Consider the following 20,589-nt stretch of genomic DNA (forward strand, 5'->3'; position numbering starts at 1 on the left):
TTCAAGTGACCTCCATTACTCCTCCCAGTCTGATCTCCGTCACGCTCTTCTCCCAAGTATACTACCATGCTACGCCCGCATGTGGGGTTTGTATCTTCTGCACAGAAGCGAAGAAAATCCAGGGAAATCAGTTGGACAGGCTATGGCAGCAGGACACACCAGTTCCAATCGGTTTGTCCTCCATTCAGACCCGAGGCACAAACAGCAACTGTTCACCGCTTCCTGCACACAAATCAATTCGTCCAGGGCATTGGAAAAAGCCTTTCCATCCTTTTCATGTCTTTGGCAGAAGAGCAACACTAATGCATCACATGGCCATGTTTTGAACCCTGTATGTTTGTACACAAAACTGATTTTCCATGGACAAAATGCATGACAAGAAATTGTAGCTCCAATGTGCGCCCCACCATGAGGTTAAAAGGACAGCCCCAAATGTGTGAGAAAGACATAACAGAGAAAGCTTCTCGAACTTCACGACATGGTGAGAGCACATCATTGTGGAATAAAAAAAAACTGCTCTTGCCCTGAAATAAGACTACTCATTTAAAAATACTCCACAAGCGCTGTCAGAAATACAACAGCAGTGTGTCTTTGATTTGTGAAGAAAGACAACAGCAAATAAATGCCTGGCAAAGAGCCCTGGAAGAAAGTCAGTGCTTCCAACTGTTATTTCAGCCCAAACCTGCACTGGAAATAAGTTCCTGCATCAGGTCTCCACCAAGGTCAGAAGGGTCAGATTTGAGCTCTTGCCTAAAGCTCGGAGTTAGGGTTTCAGCTAAAGCACTCCTCACACCTGCTCGAGTATACTATATTACATACCATATAACAAAGAAAGCTAGGTATTAACATGCTTTACATAATCACAGCATAAATCATACCTTTAAAAAAAAAAAGGTACTGTGGCAGTAACAAATGTCTACACAGTTTCAAAAAACAAGTTGAAGTTGTTTATTTCTCCTTACAAAGAAAGTATTGTTTTTAGAAAAATAAAAAAGCATAAAACCACAGGAGAAATCAGATTAAACATGACCAAAATAGATGGTAAACACTTGTTTTGGAGGCACATTGTCCTTAATTCAGTTAATAAACAAATTACAAAGGCCTTTGTTCAAATGTATTTTTCCTGTCTTTATTGCTTTTCCGATTGAAACAAGGTTAATCGAAGAGCCCAAAGCCCATGTCTTCATCAGACTCCTCAGATTCCTCTTTCTTCTCTTCCTTTTTCTCTTCCGCTGCAAGGACAGAAAACGTGTCACTAGTTATTACTTATATAACACATGTATAACTAATACACTGCACCATATCTTACTGGACCAACTGTAATGTCCACTATACTGTGTTTAAGACAGACAAGATGTTTCACGGGCTTCCAAGTGTTAGAACATACCTAGAGCCTGAAGAACTATCAACTACATACACTGTGATGGCAAAAGAGGGGAGAGAATGACATTTGGTGGAAAATGTTCACCCTTTGCAAAATGAGTCACAGGTGAACGACAGGAACACTCAGACTCAAGAACGAGAATCATCCGTATTCAAGGTCAATCTTACCGGCAGGAGCAGCTCCAGGCGCAGCAGCCCCCGCGGCAGGAGCAGCGACCACAACACCCCCTGCTGGCACGGAGGCTAACTTCGACAGTCCTGCGTCAGGAACAAGAGAGGCAAGCAGCTCAGATTGGCTCAACGCTCGAGAAGAGACTTCACTCTCAACAAACAGCGATATGAAGTGGCTGGTTTTTGTTCTCCTCAACCTCAGACTTAATGTACAAATCATTCATTCACATTAAACGTAATCAGATCTTTTGTTACAAATCGGCTTCTTTATATAAAATCTGTCAACTTTAATTTGCACACAAAACAACTTTGGCCGCACGTTGGAAAGACGGACCCCTAAGAAGTTAACCTTATTAACCTCTCACCTGCATTCATCACTTCATTGACGTCCTTTCCGTTCAGTTCACTGATGACCTAGAGCAATGCAGAGGGAAAGGTTATTTGCTATTTTTGTTTTTACAGGCTATTACTTCTCTACTCTACTGCTTTTAAGATCTGTGAGATGTTTTAGACCGTGAATCTATTAGTAATGTCCATTTTGAGATGTCAGCCCTAAAAAAAAAAGTCCCCAATCCTATGGATTCCAGCCCCCCAGCCCGAGCTCAGCCCACCTTGTTGAGACGCTCATCGTCGGCCTCGATTCCTACACTCCCGAGGATGTCCTTGATGTCTTTGGAGGAGGGGCTGGTTTTGCCACCCAGCACAGCCAGGAGATAAGCGGCCACGTAACGCATTCTGTACAGGAGAGAGGGCAACGCAGGCATCAAGAACGACACTGTGCACACATGTACATAATTCATCTTAAGGTGTGGTCAGAATTTCTAATATAGTGTGAAGCTACACACAGTTTAAAATACGAATATGTTTTGGGTTTTTAACACAGCAAACATGTTCAGTTGCGTAACCATGTGTGAGCACAGTAACTTATTGGTTCAACAGATGATCACTCTTGTTCTGCAAGTATGAAGTGTTTTGGACTGTTCACAAAAGGCTGGCAGAATATAGGGAAGGTCTGAATGGCTTAATGTGGAAAATGCTTAATACAGGTTAATGTATTTAAACATTTTTCAGAGTTTGTACATTTACAGTTCAGTATATCCTAATGCCACCTATACACGATGAACTTGTAGTAAAATTAACAATAAGGACGTTAAACCCTGCATATAATACATTTTAAAGTGAATTGCGTTTAATGTTGAAGGACTTGGTTACTATACTATAACAGTTCCATAAAATATTACAATTACATATATTACAACTGACAAGACAATCACCTCCCAGTCCAATATACAAAACATCAGATGTTATAATAAATATTAAATGCATAATTACCAAATTAAGCCCAATTATAATCAATCGTGCTTAATATTAATCAGGTTTAACATTATTTTTCTTTTAATATTCGTTTAAATCTTCAATAATGTGTCTATAGCACTGACAGGTGTCCGTTTTGTCATTTGTAAAATTTGGATGTAATTATTTACATTAAGTACATTAACTAGGTTAAGCATATTCTACATTATTCACGTTAGGTGGATTATATGCAGGGTTTAACGTCGTGGTTATTGCTTTTTATTGTTTCACAAAACATGTCCATCCCTTATGCACAGTATTATGACGTGCTATACTGTAAATGTACAAACTTTGAAAAAGTAATATTTAACGCACATTGATGCATGTGAAGCATTGTCTACAGTACGGTTTCAGGCTCTGCCTGTGTACAGTAGTACACGGTGGATCAACCTGCTCTAACTGACCACGCAGCGGCCGCATGTTTCTGCGTGAATGTGACCGCAAGAGCAGGCAGGCGGTAAAGTAGGCCTTACTGATCCATAGTTGTTCATAACCATTTATTAACGTATTAACGACAAAACAAATCAGAAAACTGCGACCTGTACAACTATATACTAACAGTGGAAAATACTACCGGTCAGTTCGCGGCCAATGCACTCCTCACATCCCTTCCGATATCGACGCAAGTTTCATAAGTTGCTACGTATTTCTCTGTCATACTGATCAAATGCTGCTTTAAGCATGAACGATGTACTTCTGTCTGATCCGATGTCAAAGATCTCACTACAATATTCAACTGTGTTAAAATAAACGGGTAAAGCAATGTCGGATCTGGGAAGCGACAGTGAATACTGTATTGATATCTCGGAGCACATGTCAACATCCTGCTGCTACACCAGCTTTATATAGAGCGCATGCGGTCACTTTCTGAAGTATTACAACAACACAAACGCCAATCTTTTCGCATTTATGGGCATTATAAATGCCTATATTTTAATTCGCCGACATATCTGACAGTTGAGACCTACAATTGTAGAGATATTTAAGAAAACGGTACCCACTTTAAGTCTGTAAAAGACACGAAACGTCAGATCCGCTTGAGAGTCAGGGCGAGAGGGGCGACACGGGGCTGCCAGAAGGTTTCCGCAGCTTTCGAGGTCAAAGTTCACAGTAACAAAATAATTCGATTCATTCACTGTTTTTCAAAATAATTGATTTACCCGCAATTCACACTAAATATAATGAAAATATTTATGTTAATACGCACAATATTATTTATTTAAAAATATTGAAATTAACACTCGTAATAATATACGCATGCGCAGTCAATCTCCACGGAATGATTAACCCAAATAACGTGTTTTAAGGAAGACGCCATTATTTCACACTTCGATGTTTTTTATCTTCATATTTTTGTGTTACGTTTATTTATACCTTTATTTATTTATTTAGGTGTGTGATGGTTTGGTTTGTTCGTTAAAGATCTGTAACGTCTGCTAGTCTCTGCTGCTTCTTTCTACTTGTACCACTTAGCTAAGTACTACAGTACTACTGGTTTTGTACGACAGGGGGCCCTGTAGTTTGTATTTGTAATATTTTAACTAAAACTTTGTGAGATAAGTGAAATAACTATTATTATTATTATTATTATTATTATTATTATTATTATTATTATTATTATTATTATACAGATAGAGGGCCATAATTGTTTCACAATTTGATGTACTATTGGACGTATAAATAAAGTTACTCTATAACTCTTGATTGTCTAAATCTTGCATCATTCATGACAACATTTATAATCAGTGGAAGCTTTATTACCACTAATTTAACTCCAATGTCAGAGACTAGGGGGCTTGGCAGGCAACATATACTGCTGGTGATTTAATTTTGTCAATTCTAACTTTGGAGTCTCTGTTAATGAGCACCTAAGAGGATCATATCTGAATGGATCAAATCTGCTTGAAGTCTGAATTTTGCACAGAAAAAAACAAGTTTTACACACGAACAGTGTGCATGTTTGGTTTAAGTGATGTAACAGCTGTGTTTCTATGCTTTTTCAGTTTTCACACTACCTTGGGTCCATTGAATACTAAATGAAGTCAGTGGAGATCTCAGTTACAAATGATTGGGTGTTGATCATGTAAACAACATCTTTCCTCCTGCCACAATCATGTGTACATGGGTAATATCAAGTCACAGTTATTTCTAAAATAGAATGTGACTGTTGATCCCCCACTTCCACAGAAAACAAGCTAACAGACAAATCTGATATGTATTTTCTTTATTTGGGAATGTGTGCATGTCAAGTGAAGATTAAATAAAACATCAGGCTCTGTTTTAACAAACTTTAATAGGAAATGTGAAATATACAGGTGATACATTGGGCATACCGCACCAAAATTGCATTAAATTGCAATTTTATGCTATAACACTTAGTACTTTTAAAATCCAGATTTTAGTTTTAAGTTTTAAATACATTTTATAAATGCTAGGCTACAAAGTGCAAACAAACTACATGTAGTGCTCAAAATGCTTAGATGCTCAATTCTTAGAAATTATGTAATTTTCCATCTGGAGGTTTGGAAGATATCAAGGAAATGGTCCTAGATTTTGGATATTTCAATTTGGTAATTTGATAATTTCTACAAATCTGCCTCCTAAAAGGATTTGAATGCTGCAGATTGTTTCACAAACCATAAGTGGAACAAATACAGAAAGAGCAGTTTGATTATTACTTCACAAGTGAGTTACACAGACATTAGATGTTGACTAACTGTACTACACATAACAGCCCAATCCAACTGTAAAATTACCAATTAAGTGAATCTAGCTACTGGACAATGAGAATGAAAGAAAGTGAGAAAGAAAATGAATCACGGGGTTTCAATGAGGGAAACACCGTCTCAGTCACAGGCCACTGATCACACGTGTCAATCCCCTGGGATCTTGTAGGATCTTAAAGTTCTAGCAGCTCCTCCTCCTCCTCTTGCGAAAAGAGATGGGTGATGAGGGCCACAGTGTACTGGTAAAGCCCTTTCCAGTTGGTCACGTACCACACTTTGTAGGCTGTCTCCCCAAGCAGCACCAACAGGAAGATGGCTAGAAGGAACAGGAAGATGCGATCCACATAGTACAGGACCCTTTCTTTCACCGTGCGTTGTTCCCACGGCAGTGTGGCCCTCATCTCGCTGTAGTTGCCAAAGTGCAAGAGCGCGGCATCCGTCTCGGAGGCTTCCTCCACCTCCCTCTCTCCTTCCGTGCCTTCTGCAGCCATTTCTCTCCTTCCCTCTCTCTCAATCTCGATTTTTAAATATAAACACGCGCCTTGCTTTTCCTTGCCTCCTATCTGTTTTAGTTCAGTTGTGTTCACTGTCTCCTTTGTGTGTCAGGTTGTTCAAAATTGTTCACTCTGTACACTCTGCCTGCCAAATGTGGGTTAGAAAGATCAGCCGTCTGCCACTGAGGGAGCCGGGAAGGGAGATGGACAGTGATGGTTTTCAGTGTGATCCACTATCTGTGCTCTTTTATTCATTCCAGGAGGCTTATCAGGCTTGATGGGAGAATTTGTGGAGGCGTTCAGGTCCTGTCTCTCTCAAGAGTGGTCTCTGCACATCACCCTTGTTCTTAGGTCAGTTGAGCTTCAAATGAAATAAATGTGCTCCTCTTTGCAACGCCTGCCCAGTCCCCACTGTGCGTCTTTACTGTGTCCTCGCAATCATACCGATTCCATTTGGGTCTGTGAACCAGAATGACAGACAAACTACCTAGATTTTCAAACACACACAAAAGTGCCGTACTTGCTTTTTCTGTCCTTCAGTAACAGCTCGTCCTCTGGCTCTGGCTCTTTCCAATGCAGGGTGATTATGAGACAGAGACAGCTTAAGGCCATGCCATAAGGAGCTCTGGGGCCGAGGAAAGGCCACTCAGCAATTTTAAATCCAGATCCAGCAGGAGAGATGTATGCTGTCATGCAGAAGTTGAGGGACAAAGGGGTTTGATGGTGACAGAGTTGATATGCAGGAAAATCTGAAGAAAAGGTGTCTATATGGGCAAAGCAGTGGTCTGGCACTATGGTGCTGGAGGGCAGCAGGGTCACCATTTGTCCTCCTGCTCAACTGTTAAATTGCTCCTTTTTATCTTTTACAAAAGATAATTTACAAGTCATTTACCAAGGGCTTCCTGCCTTCTTGCCTAATCATAAATGATGCCTAGAGATGCGACTGTACTCTGAAGTACTTCAGTTTGTGGAGAAAAGCATCTGATATCGGAATATGTAGAAGTGCACGAATTAATAAACAGTGGCTGAAGTGGGTAGTGGATGACTATGGCTGGGCATAGGTCTCGGGCATGTGTGGTGTAATTACACTTTCGGAGACGGAGGGATTAACATTCAGTTTTAAATGGATGCCTCTCGAAAGCCCTGCAAGTTTTTAGTTTTTATCCCAATTGATTGAAGCTTGCATATTTTTAGGCAAAGGGTTTTCTTTTCCGGGCTTGGAAATCAGACACTGTGTTGGTAAAAGTACTCACATGACAGCTGTTTGTTATGTATTTAAAAGGGTATGAAACACTGGGCCTTCATAACTGCTATATTCAAAGAAGAGGGGGCACTTTTCTACAGCTTTTGGTATGTGGCAGGAGGGATACTTTCAGATGCAAATCAGATGTAAGTCTTCACCAGCTGTCTTCCTCTTCTCATTTTCTTCCCTCTCTCCTTTGTTTTTTTTCTTTTGGGTTTTCTTAGCAAAGAATTTACAATTGTTTGTATGAGACCTTCATAAAATCCAGGTAATTGATTTTATGAGGATGATTTTCATATCTCATATATTGGTAGCTATTTAAATCTAGGATATATGACCTGTATTTTACATTAACTGTATATTTTTTCTGTACACTTCTGAACCTGTAATTGTATTATGTCTTGATCTGTAATGTTGTACCGTAATACAGCACTTTTGTATTGCTCTTATATTCTGTAAGTCGCCCTGGATAAGGGCATCTGCCAATACCTTGCTCAAGGGTACAACAGCACTGCCCCACAACCTTTGAATCATGAGTCAAGAGCCCTAACCACTACTCCACAATACATACAGTGTAGTATCATGTCAGTTTGTGTGGTCACAATAGTGGGCGTAATTCAGTAATTGGGAAGGTAGTAATAAATAAAACCTGTAGCTGTATTAGGAGGCCTAGTTTTAGGTTGTTCCTCCATTAAAATAGGAAAAGGAAATGAAAGTAAGATTACAGAAGCAATGGTCTGAAAAGAAAAAAATGGAAATTGTAGCTCCTAGCATTTTGTAACCTGGCCACACCTATACAATAGTCTGTGTGAACACAGGTTGTGGAGCCAATCCACAATTCAGTGTTGACGGAGAATAAAGTGCTGATGAAGGTGTTTGCCAGGCAGGAATTCCCCAGGCAGTCAGATGACACAGGGAGGTATTATACTGTAAGACGATGAAGGAAATAGTTGACCGCAATAAGGAAGTGCGCTGTGAAGCGATCACAACATAAGGCATTGTGCTCTTGTGCTTGTATCATTGTTCAAGATGACTGCAGGGGAGGTGCAAAATACGAAAAGAAAAAAAGGCACAGTTTCAGTCTTCAGTTTGGGTGATTTTGGGAGTCAAAATCTATTATTCTAAACCTTTAACTTGTTTATACTGTCAACATACTGAAATAAGAGTCCTCCATTGCCCCATTTTCTGCTTTCTACAAAATTTTATTCCAGCTGTAGACAAAAAGGCTCAGTTTATAAAAAAACAAAACAATATATTTACAGATCCACAAAAAAAACAAAAAGGGGACACAACATTATGTATAGGCACTCACGCCTGAGAACAGTGCATTTGATTCTCTGAGGACAAAGTCGATGTTTGATTCACAAGGATACCAGAAATTCTTGCTAATCTTACAAAAAATGATGTGCATGTTAAAAAGAACTTTAAAAACTGCTCTGAAGTAATCTTTTGTCGGTACATTTTCCAGAGATAATGAGAGTATTTCTGACTTGTATTTCTGAAAGATATCTTGCAATTTAAAGCCTGCTTTAGTGTCTTTTTAGTAGTTAACGGTCTACCTTTTGGTGTGTATATGTAGAGCCCTGGTTAAAGTTATATTGAATATCCTGATTTTGTACCATTATAAAATGTAATTATTTGTACCATTAATGTTTCACAGTAACAGTAGCTCTGTTGAATCCTATGCATTTTGGAGAATCCTGTCAAATGTATTTATTGATTAATTTGTTCATTTGTTCCTGCCTGATACATTTTTATGTGATTCACGTATTTATGTATGTCTTTGTGCTGCAGGCCTTCTGAGCTGTAGTGGTGCTGGAGGTGGGGGCCTGAGGCTGTCCACAGTGCAGAGAGGTTGTGACAATTTTTGTTAGGAGCTTATGGGGGATGGGGAGCTGATGGGCGGCTCAGGGGATACCTCCAGACCCTCCTCTCTGTACTCGGGGGAGTGCTGCTCTGGGGAGTCTGCCTGCTCCACACGGTCAGTGCGGTTCTGTAGGATCTCCTCTGGGGTTTTGAGAAACCTGGTGCAATGGAATGACAAATATATGTTTATTCAAGCAGATGAATCTGATGGGTCTTACTTTAGCACAAATTGCACATGGAAGAGCCCATGTAGCATGAGTCCTGTCTATACAAGTGCAAGCTTGTCTAATCCAGACTGTCTCCCTACGCCCCAGGGTTTGAGGGTGAAACGAAAGTGGTCCCGACCACCCAGGTTTCCAGTTGAGATATCGATGTTAATCCCTCAAAGTCTTTGATAGTTCTGAGCTATTTGATTTCCTGTTTTGCATTTTGGAGCTCAAGTTTTACAGAAGTCAGATGATTGCTCCAGAGAGGGACTGGAAACTACCTCTCCAGTGCTTCCCAAGCAGCATCGGTAGGTAGCATAAACAATCATATATTCATGTATCAAAAATTAACAAGTGACATCTGCTGTGACAGCAGTCCAAGCCATTTTTTAAATGCATCAATTTCACAAAGGGCCACAAACACTCATTAATGAATTGTTTTCTTTTTCTAAGTATTCAGAGATTAATGTGTTGATGACTTTTATCTGAAAAAGAGTGGCTACAGAGACACCTACAGCACAAAGAATAGAAATATAATGCAAATAATGAAGTAATGCAAAACACATGGTCCAATCTGAGATATGCTTCTAAAAACAGAGGACAGAGTTGTTGAATGTAATTGTATTTTAGCAATATTTTCTATGAATTATTAGTGAACTATCATGAAAGACAGGAACAAAAACAAACAAATTCAAAATCATTCTGAAATGCAGGGATGTTTGTAAGATTGCCATGCCCTGAAATGTAACCACAGAACTACTTTTGTATCACTGCTTATTTCTTATTTAATAGCTGTGTGACTGTCACGGAGACCCAATTCTATTCAGTTTATTGCAGAGTTTAGGAATGTGTTTTTTCCTAATGCCAAATCACCCACATGGGCTGGCCAATAATGAAAAGTAAAGTCGAGTCTCCTCTTTATAGCTCATGTTGAAAGCAGTGGTCTGCAGGCCTGGTCTTGGAAAGCCCTGATCCAGTTAATTTGAGAAGTCACCCTAAATCACCAATTTTTAAAGACTGCGAACACGTGACTGTTTATTGATCAATGAATCAAGCGGAGTTGAAATAATCTTGTGAGGCTTTTGGGCAGAAGGGTATCCAGCCACCCAATGATCTTCAAACTGAATTTATCAGAGTTGAGTTCCCACAGTCTTAATGAATGTATAGTGTAGGATGGAGTATTATGACCTAATCGTGCTGAACTGGAGCTTTCCAGGACCAGGTAAGCAGGCAGGCAAGGCTGAAGAAGATCTGTGAATGGAAACTGCTGGCTGTCAGTTAGTCACTTCCTTACCGGAAAAGTAGTTTCTGTCCCGGCTCTTTCTTGATGATGTTGAGTTTGTAGTAATGCCGAAGCGCTCTGGACATCTTTTCATATGTCATGTTAGCTCTGTTCTGTAACAGAAAGAGGAAGCATTGAACTGACCCCACTAACCTGTGCCACAAAGAGGAATTAACAGACCACTGAAGGATTTCAATATGTCACTTCCAACAAAAGGCATCTGTCACTTTTTTCTCTCTTAGTCGGGAAATCTGAATATCTATAAACTGGACCAGTGGGACTGGAAACAGATTGTTGTAATAATTAAAAAAATATTGGTAGACTGAGCTGTCAACGGCACAGTTCCTGTTTCACACTGTGTAAAAGGAAACAGACAAACCAGAGACAGATATGTGGAAATATACTTTTGCATTGCTGCCATGGAAATGTAACCCAAAACATAATCCTACTAGAATTGATCCTTTTCTGACTTGTATTTCCCTTATTTCCGTAACAGAAATATTGCTAAAACTGCCATAATTTAAAGGCTTTATATTGTGAATCTAGGCCTCTCTTAGCAACGTCCTGCTATGTATGTAACAGGACTCATTGTGTGCATGAGCTCGATAGGGCGACGTATAAACCTCCCGTGTTGGGAGACCATTTGTTTGGCGTAGCGGAGACTTCCTTCAAAACTCTTAATTTTAATCCAAATCAAAGGGATTCGGCTATACTGCAGAGCGCAATTATTCCAAACTGACCACATGGTATATACCACTCCTCTCTGTGGGGACGGCACTATACATGCCTTTGCTTGGCCTCACCTTGTGATTGCCCCACAGACGGGCCAGGCCATTGGGGTCCACGACCCGGAACACCATCGCCTCCCTTTCTTCCCAGCGGATGTACGGTTCATAGCGATTATCCGACAGCAACTGGTAGACATAGTCCCAGAGCAGCCTGCAGTCTAATGAAAGGAACATTGTATTTGTTGCCAGCAGCGTTACAGTTTATTAATTCTTTGTTGTGTCTTTTTTTCACAGTCTGTTCTCCCAAATTAGATCAGCAAATGTCAATGAACTGGGACCCTTATTCCACCCCTTGTACAAACACAGGAAAGATGAAGACAACCTGCACACTTCCTCAGATATGTGCACTGGCAGGCGAGATGCTTATTTTGAAATAAGTCTAGAGGACTAACACAGCTCTCACAGAAGTGACCACTGACTTTGCAAGCTCACAGACAGTAGCAGTAGTATCTCAGATGCTTTTCCATATATTGGGATCTCCCATTATGTTTTCCCTTTAAACCCAATGTTTGAATCAGCAGGCAAATCATGTAGCTGCTATAGCTTGAGACTTCCTCCGAAACACATTGTCAAATCCATCTTCTATGGCTCAACAATGCAAGGCCAGAATGTGCATGCCCCAGCTATTAATCCAGTTGGAGAATGTGATCCAGCAGGAACTGCCAATTGCCTGAATCGACAGTGGGGTTTGGGAGTTGAACCTGCTTGCAGACATTTTCACCTTCCAGGGGCGACACAGGCAGTAAGATTAGGTGTTGTGTCTCAGCAGTTGTATTCCAAACAGCCCTCTCTGCAACCTTACCTGCAATCTTGCCATTGGCTTCATTGTGCAGCTGGGGGGTGGAGTAGGAGGCGGGAAGCTCCATCCTATTGGACAGGTTCAGCGGCTCCTCCTTGCAGCGCAGCACTGCTGGAGGGCCTGGGTGCGTCTGATTGACAGGTGGGATGAGGTGAGGGGAGAAAACGACTGAGGGGGCATGCAGGTGCGACTCAGAAGCAGACTGAGAGAGACTCCTGGGGATGTCTGCAAACAGGGGGACAGTGAATCGTATTAATCCACACCTGCCATCATTTGAAACAATTATGATTCTGGCATTGTGAGACCACTCACTCTCTCCTCAGATACAAAGCCCCCCTTCTCCATTAATGCTAAGAGTATTAGTGGTCATTTAAACATACACGTGATCATATATTCTTCAGGAAACATGTCTCCCTGTGGATGCAGGGCTTTAGATCCATAGCCCACTCAGAGACGGTCTCTGTGCTGGGGGGGTGACTCACCTTGGAGGATATGTTTTCCAGGGAAGGTGAAGAGAGGCGAGGGATGATCTCTGAGCTCTGGGTACTGGTCAGCTCCTGCGGTGGACACTCGGACCATGGCCACTGGGGAGCTGCTGGGGTGAGTGCTCATTGGGGAGACCGGCACTGACCTGTAAGAGGGACTGGAGGACAATATAGCCAAGGAGCCTGGACAAAGGAGAGAGAGGGAGAGATATTACATTATATGATATATTATACAGAGTTCAATATATACAGTTCAGTTCAGTACAGCTCATTGACATGTGTTGTTGAATTTCTGATTTCTGGATATGTATTAGTGAGATGAATACAGCAGAGCTTTTGAACTCTGGGAAGTTATCATTTTGGTTTAACAATTGACATTTGGACCGAGAACAAATAAGATAAATAAATGCCACTCTTTCAATGCGAGAACACTCAGATCTGGCAAGGAATGAATAAGGAGTTAAAAAAAGCATTTTGGTGTATGAAAAAGCCAATTTGGAGGCAAGGGGAAGTGGTAATATGCTCTGAATTGTATTCTGGGTGCTTTTAAACTGTCTGTTTAATATTTAATGGGCTGGATTCACATTCCCAGATCAGCACGAGTCGTGAACTATCCAATGTTACAAGACTAGTGCTAATTAAGATTCAGGTGTGAAATATGTTGCAAAATGAAGTTCTCTCTCTCTCTTCTTCACTGTGATCCCGACAGAACAAAGCAGAGCTGTCAAGCTCTAGCAGACCGTCCCCAGCCATGAATGCAATCATGCAGTTGGTAACAAACAAAAGAAAGTGGAAAGTAAACTAAGAAATACAATATTTCACAGGAGAGAACAGATTTAGAAAAGGCACTTTATTTAACTTCTGGTTCTTCATCAAAAAAGCAGCAGACTGTACAGTTATAAGCCATGTAATATACTTTATAATATAACACACATATATACTATTACTGTCAATTCTGTCATTTTTTGTTTAGATGTGCCATGATGTAATCATTGGTCTTTTCAAATAGCTTGCAAACTATTCAAAGCATCTCACCACTTGATCATTTGCAATTTCTTTTAAACCTGCTGAAAGCTAACTGCACCATCACACGTTGATTACACAGTTCACGTTCAAAGCGCTCATTTTCTTGCTGTGACTTCCTTTCCCCAAACAACAATAACATGTCAATGCAGCAAAACAAACATAAGATTTGACCAGATCGCCAGGTTTTGTCGTTGCTTCCTCATTTAGTGACTATAACATGAATCCTCTGGCTGTGTAGCAGACGTGCTTTTCTACAAAGCCATTGTACCTGCAGAAGAAGGGGAGGGCTGGGCTGTATTTCCTCCCACAAGAGTTGCCAAACTAGCTCCGGCGTTGCCACACCTATTGGCACAATGTCCTGGCTTAGCCGGCACCTTGCCAAACTGCCAACCTGTTTGTAGCCAGTGTGGAAATCACCTTATCTGTGTGGGCAGCTGCTGGGGTGTGTCTGAATGAGTGCAGTGTGTGTGTGTGTCAGTAGCTGGTCAAAGTTAGATTATAGATAGGAGTTGGTAGAGTGCCGTATCATCAGAATGGCGGCAAACTACAGTACAGTAAAACTGCAACACACCTGGAGCTTGGACTAATGCAAATTTCCATTTTCTATTATCTTCCCTCTTCCTATTTCTTTCTAAGGAAAGGCACAAATGTAAAGCTTTATTGCTCATCTGAAGGTGCCATACATTGTATTTATTTATTTATTTTTAATTTGTGAAACCTGAAAACTGCCTTAAATTAAATTGTCCTATTGCATATTCTAGGAATTGAGGCAAACTCATGCAGTCTTGCTTCATTCATTGATATCTGCCATTACCCACAGTGATGTAGCTGTCAGAATACAGCAGGTTGGTTTTGTTCTGTGTTGTATTATGGATTTGAGTTATGGCAAACAAGGGGCGTAAAAAGTAATAATATTAATCTGATTGATGCATTTGTGTGTAGGAATCAGAGCTCATTCAAAAACAATCTCTAATCTGAGCAATGTCATCCATCGAGTACAATCACAAATCCAGCTGACAGATTACAATGCAACAAGTTTCAACTCTTATATTTGTCAATGAAAGGTATTTCAAGAGTTTAAATGGAGAGTTTTGTGAATCTGTGCAGTGTGTTTTGATTTCAGAGGCAGAGGAGAAGTCGTTCTAAGAGCTCAGGCTGCTTCTCTGACATGCCAATGCAGGCCTCTTGTGTTATTCCCCTGATTTCGGGTATGTTGCCAAGAGCCACACCAGGAAGTCCTCGATTTAAAACTGACAGCATGGTTTAAAAAAAAACTGGAAGACATCGCTCATGAGGGGATTGCCATAACTTCCTCATAGAGACTTTAATCAAGACAGTGTAGCAGTTTCACATCCACGGGTGCACTTACACAGCAGCAGAGAGTCAGAGTCCCTGTGCTAAATGTTTTCCACAAAATGTGGAACCACCATTCACTGGATTGTCACAGTGACGACCACATTGCTGTAGCGGGAATGAGACGCAGCACTCATCCCTCGATACGCACGCCATCAAAGCCTTCCACTACAGTTGTTTTGGCACCATGAGCCCTCAATGCCTAAACCCAATCGATCACTGCTGTCAGAGAATTTAATGCATCTGGGACTGCTGAAACCCTGACCTTGCAGACAGCTGAGCAACTGCCAAATGCAATTGTAATTAAAAACTACTACACTAAACCTATCAAACAATGACTGATTCCCTTCAGTGTGAGTGCAGTGAGTGTGGCACGTGTGTGTTGTGTATGTGTGTTGTGTGTGTTGTATGTGTGTGTGTGAGGCTGCAGTCTGAGCACTCACCCCCCATGACGCTGGGCTCTCGGTGCTGGGGAGTGTGGAGGCTCTGCCCTGCTAGAGGCTTGGGAAGAGAGTTACACACCATTGCTCGCCTCTGCTGTTTCACATGCTGGAGGAGCTCATAAAGCACGTCACCTAGAGAAGGAACACAGAGAACTTCACTGACACAGCAGCTCTGGGGCCTGAGCAGACACTACAGCAGCCCTGGGGCCTGACCAGACACTACAGCAGTGCCATGGGACATCATTTCCTTTCACTGTGCCTAGCACCAGCAGCCGCCTCTTATGCATGTTTACCTGAGCTGGGGCACCGAAGACGGAAGTCCTCCTTGGTGAGAAGACACAGTGCCTTGCCGTTCATCTCGAACTTGGCCTGATCGGTCCTGCACAGAGAGTATTCCTTTTGGGCCCAGCGCAGCCAGTGGCTCACATCGTCCTTCCCCCATAAAGATGGGTTGATCCCTGGGACAACAGAAGCTGCATAAACCACCTTTGTGTGTCAAATAATGGAAGCATTAAGGCCAGTGCAGCGTGTGCGTTCAGAGCCCCTCCATAAATTCAAACAACCAGTCTCGGGCACTGACCCTGCTCAGCCCTGGTCATGATGTACCTCAAAAGTTTATGTTTCTTGTTCCAGCTGAGTTCTCAGTTACTTAATTAAATCCTCTCCTGAAAAATCTCCAACCTGCTGACAAGATTTTCCAATTAACCAATTAAGAGATCAATTACATTGCCAATTAAGTAAAGACCAGCTGGGACCCAAGCCTGCATACACAGGGGTACTCCAGGACCAGAGCTGAGGACAACTGTGTGACTGTACTCTGTGAAACACCCTTAAGCTCAATGCTGAGGAAATCTAGAAGAGATCTTCAGCTGTACCATAGCACTGGCCACACCGGTATTTCTGCAGCACAGGGGACAGGTTCATTCACATGGCCGAAGTCACACAAGGCTTGCTAGCATGTGTCCTTCTTACTTTTGATACCCATCTCCTCAAACCACAATGTCTTTATCTGTGGGCCATCCCTAGCCTTTTTGATTGACAGGCAAAATGAAAACAGGAAAAACAAACAAACATAAAAATAATAACATTTGTTTGCAAACTCTATTTCTGTGCATACCTGACTACACAAAAATGCATAACATCAACATGAATATATATAATGCTCTGTATAATGAATGAAATGAGTGACTTTTTTTGTGGCTGTGGCCAAAATTCAATTAGTATTCCACTTAAGAATATAATCATAACCTCTTCCTTTTATTTTCAGTGTCATAAAAAAAAAGAAACATATATTGTTATCTGATATATTTTTAAAATGTAAACATTAACCTAAGTCTCTCCAGTTCAGTTCCCTATCAGCTCCCATACGTGTGGACTTCTTACTTCTTAGCTTACTTAAAGCTAATTTACATCTCACTGACTGATGAACCCTTGTTTATAACTTCCTAAATAAGCTGCTATTCCGGATACTCACGCAGTCTTCCGGGCAGTTTGCAGAGCTCTTCCTGGGTCCCAGGGTAGACCGGGGCCAGGGGACTGCGTGGGACCATCAACATGGGGGGGCAGCTGGGGGGACTGCCGGTGCCTCCACTCTCCTGCTGAAGGAACAGAGCAGGAGCTCAATATGGGAAGAAACATGATCACAGAAGGTCCAGATCACACTGGCAGAGATCCTTTGTGCTGGGCCTTACCATCTTAATATGTATTTAATGTTCTATTGAATAATCTATTTAATGATTTAAACAACACAGTTTTTCATATCTTGTTTTGTTTAATTTGTTAATGTATTAATGTAATAATTCAATCATGTATTCATATTTTTCCACACTCTTAGTACTAAGGTGTTAAATTTAACACATTCTGCGTTTTTTCAAGGACAATACAACCAATTCACCAAATTACAACACAATATGTGTCTTTTTAACACAATAATGTGTTTTCACCACACAGTTTGTGTTAAAAAGGTACATTATTGGGCTGTGCTTTGGTGAATTTTAACACAAAGTTGTATTGTCCTTGAACAAACACAGAATGTGTAAAATGTAACATCTCAGTTATAACAGTGCATTGTTGTATTAATTTTGAAACAAGCAAATCTAAGCAAAATAATCACATATGCATTTCAAGTATCATACAATAACCAAAAATAATTATATTAATTTTGAAATGTTTACTTTTTGCATTTCATCAACGAATATATATATAATATATAGTACAGTACATTTGGTTTTATTATTGGTATCTAATGAGTACATGTCTGTCCAATTAGTAATTAAACAAATTAAATAAATAACTTACGTTCTATAAGCACCACAACAGCTAATCCGCCCAAACTGAAGCATGCCTGACCCGTGAGAGATCACGTTTTCTGTAAAAGCGAAAGCAGACCCTCGAAGTCCTTCGCTCTTTTAACACATTTATCCGAAAGGGCAGCAGGTCGGCTCTGCAGCCGGACTCTCAGCTCAGCCCACCCGGGCACTAAAGCAGCCGCGCCGCTCAGCCCCCAGCACCGGACCCCCAGGACCAGAGCCCCCAGGACCAGAGCCCCCAGGACCGGACCCCCCAGCACCGGACCCCCAGGACCAGAGCCCCCAGGACCAGAGCCCCCAGGACCGGACCCCCCAGCACCGGACCCCCCAGCACCGGACCCCCATCAGCGGACCCCCCAGCACCGGACCCCCAGCACCGGACCCCCCAGCACCGGACCCCCCAGGACCGGAGCCCCAGGACCGGAGCCCCCAGGACCGGAGCCCCAGCACCGGACCCCCCAGCACCGGAGCCCCCAGGACCGGAGCCCCCAGCAAATCCCCCAGGGGATTTCTGCTGGACGACACTGCGCAATTTTATTTGTCTTATAATTCCGCAAAGCCTGTGTGTTATTAAAGACAAATATCCATAATGGCCGTGGTTTGGTGTTTTAAAAAGAAAACAACGTCGTTTCCTGGTGTTCGGATCAAACTGAACTTACCTTCATCAAAGGTGGTGGCGACGAGCCGTCACTCATGTTACTTCACCTGAGACAGAAAGAAAAACGAACTTTTCCAGAATTGTGGAAAGCAGCTTCAAACCCGGACAATGTTGCGACGGCCAGGTTTGCAAACGAAACGCATCGTGTGCATAAAGCCGCTCCTGTGAATAGGATTGAAAAGCGAGCTCTTCACTTATTGAATCGCCTGTAATTTTCTATTCTTAAAGGATCCTTCCGGGAAATGAAAACGAAAGGGACCGGATCTGCTTATTGTATGTGTGTGGGGGGTGTAATATTATATATATATGAGAGAGAGAGAGAGAGAGAGAGAGAGAGAGAGAGAGAGAGAGAGAGAGAGAGAGAGAGAGAGAGAGAGATGAGCAGCAGCTGCAGGTCAGCTCAGTACATTGCGCTCAAGTTCATGGTGTTTCTGTTCCACACAAAGGAAAAGCCCCGTCTCGCATTTCTGTAGTTATTATTGTTATTATGCTCGTCGACAGGTAACGCACAGATTAGCAACCAAACTGAAAGTAAAATGTTTCCTGTTCTGACAAAGCAGAGGAGTAATAGCAAAAACGTTTGCAAGTGTACTTTTCACTTTTATTTTAATCGATGCATTATAGTTATTATTATTATTATTATTATTATTATTATTATTATTATTATTATTATTATTATTATTATACTTTTATTGTTTATATATAATATAGACAGATACCTCTGGAAATATAAAATATTTATAATTATACATATATTTAATTTTGTATTTTTAGAATTATTTAGAAGAAAAATGCATGAATCTGTATTTTGTTAAAGTTATATAAAGTTCATATTAATAATAGTTTTTTCAGGTGTTCAGGTTACCTCCCCAATCCAGATATTGTGCTGAGGCTGATTATCTAATCTAAAAGCCCGATATGAATGAAAGTAATACAATGTATTTTCACTCCACCTAAATGAAAGCGCTCTTTCATTAAGTGCTGCGATGTTTTTGTGCGTCCCCTTATTAAACTCCAGTCATTGAGCGCCCTCCCGTGGCAGAAATCAGAATTGCCGTCAGCGTTTTAGATGCACTGAATTCCCCAATAAATCACGAAAACATTTAGATTTGAGCTAAACATATATATTTATAAGCATATAAGACTAAATATTTATTTCGTGAGTCAGAGAGTCAAGTTACATATTGATTTCAAAGTTAAATATTTAGTTTGCAAAGCTTCATTATTTACTAAATCAGTAAAAACACACCAGATTTAAGTTAAATATGTGGAAAAAAAAATGCGGGGAAAAATGTGCGTTGTTTTACGTCGGCATCCCATAGAAAACGGCTCCATTTACTTTGACATTATAAATGTACACACACATACATACATTCCTAAACTCACACATACACACAAATGAAGGTATACATTGGAAGGTATTAAATAATCCAAACTATATTGTTATAAATGTAGTGGTTTAGTAAATCTCAGGATACACCGATGAAGAAGTAACAAGTTTATTATACAAAACATAAATCCTGTGAATGAGGAAAAGAACTAGAGCTGTGATGTGGAAGAAGCCCCTTTCTATCTTTGATAGACAATATGTTACAGCAAATCCAGCTCAGTCCAGCTGTATGAGTTCACTTCACCCGATGCATACTAATACAATTGTTGATCAGGTATTCAATGACAATAGCTGTAAGCCTACATATTCAAGAAACAGTGAGCAGTGAACAGTGAGGCAGTGACTTGAAGACAATTGTTTTGTATACAATCCAAGAAACAATTAACATGTTGCATGTAAACTAATAATTAAAGTAGTTCCCACGAATGGGCAGAGACGTCGCAACGGGACAGGCAAACCAGACAATTGACTTAAATTTCCCGGGCAACTGTGCTGATGGTGAGCCCATTTGCCCACTGCGGTGCCTGACACGCTGTGCCCTCTTCTGCAGTGCTGTGTGGCAGTGAGGTCCATTTCTGCAGGGCGTTCAGCGTTGGTGGTGCTTCTGCAGCTAT

At 41.1% G+C, this 20,589-nt stretch overlaps 2 protein-coding genes across 5 annotated transcripts; both read right to left on the reverse strand.

The window, feature by feature from the left end:
• Nucleotides 1-933: 933 nt before the first annotated feature.
• Nucleotides 934-4,044, reverse strand: LOC136749416 (large ribosomal subunit protein P2). 2 transcript variants are annotated; one of them, XM_066703707.1, is made up of 5 exons: nt 3,909-4,044; nt 2,166-2,289; nt 1,920-1,968; nt 1,552-1,641; nt 934-1,232 (listed from the first exon to the last, which is right to left on the reverse strand). In XM_066703707.1, exons 2-5 carry the CDS (start codon nt 2,286-2,288, stop codon nt 1,156-1,158), a joined length of 339 nt encoding a protein of 112 aa, XP_066559804.1. In that variant the 5' UTR covers nt 2,289; nt 3,909-4,044; the 3' UTR covers nt 934-1,155. The 2 variants fall into 2 exon arrangements, with proteins under 2 accessions (XP_066559804.1, XP_066559805.1); XM_066703708.1 differs by lacking the exon at nt 3,909-4,044 and adding an exon at nt 3,482-3,646.
• Nucleotides 4,045-8,532: 4,488 nt separating this feature from the next.
• On the reverse strand, nt 8,533-18,907 carry etv7 (ETS variant transcription factor 7). Of its 3 annotated transcripts, XM_066703711.1 has the most exons (10): nt 18,587-18,905; nt 17,917-17,986; nt 17,093-17,216; nt 15,912-16,076; nt 15,619-15,750; nt 12,794-12,979; nt 12,315-12,536; nt 11,528-11,670; nt 10,737-10,837; nt 8,533-9,394 (listed from the first exon to the last, which is right to left on the reverse strand). In XM_066703711.1, exons 3-10 carry the CDS (start codon nt 17,172-17,174, stop codon nt 9,241-9,243), a joined length of 1,185 nt encoding a protein of 394 aa, XP_066559808.1. In that variant the 5' UTR covers nt 17,175-17,216; nt 17,917-17,986; nt 18,587-18,905; the 3' UTR covers nt 8,533-9,240. The 3 variants fall into 3 exon arrangements, with proteins under 3 accessions (XP_066559808.1, XP_066559807.1, XP_066559806.1); XM_066703710.1 differs by lacking the exon at nt 17,917-17,986 and having other exon boundaries at nt 17,093-17,213; nt 18,587-18,907; XM_066703709.1 differs by lacking the exon at nt 17,917-17,986 and having other exon boundaries at nt 18,587-18,906.
• Between the last annotated feature and the right edge of the window lie 1,682 nt (nt 18,908-20,589).

This window comes from Amia ocellicauda, chromosome 5, assembly GCF_036373705.1.
Source record: "Amia ocellicauda isolate fAmiCal2 chromosome 5, fAmiCal2.hap1, whole genome shotgun sequence".
NCBI classification, from domain to species: Eukaryota; Metazoa; Chordata; class Actinopteri; order Amiiformes; family Amiidae; genus Amia; species Amia ocellicauda.

Coding starts and splice junctions, on each gene's coding strand:
- LOC136749416 (XM_066703707.1), bottom strand. CDS start 2,288: ATGCGTTACGTGGCCGCTTATCTCCTGGCTGTGCTGGGTGGCAAAACC. Junction 1,969..2,165: donor ACGATGAGCGTCTCAACAAG/GTGGGCTGAGCT, acceptor GCATTGCTCTAG/GTCATCAGTGAACTGAACGG. Junction 1,642..1,919: donor CAATGAAGTGATGAATGCAG/GTGAGAGGTTAA, acceptor TTCCTGACGCAG/GACTGTCGAAGTTAGCCTCC.
- etv7 (XM_066703709.1), bottom strand. CDS start 18,622: ATGAGTGACGGCTCGTCGCCACCACCTTTGATGAAG. Junction 12,537..12,793: donor TGGAAAACATATCCTCCAAG/GTGAGTCACCCC, acceptor CCCTGTTTGCAG/ACATCCCCAGGAGTCTCTCT. Junction 9,395..10,736: donor GGACAGAAACTACTTTTCCG/GTAAGGAAGTGA, acceptor CCATTGCACCAG/GTTTCTCAAAACCCCAGAGG.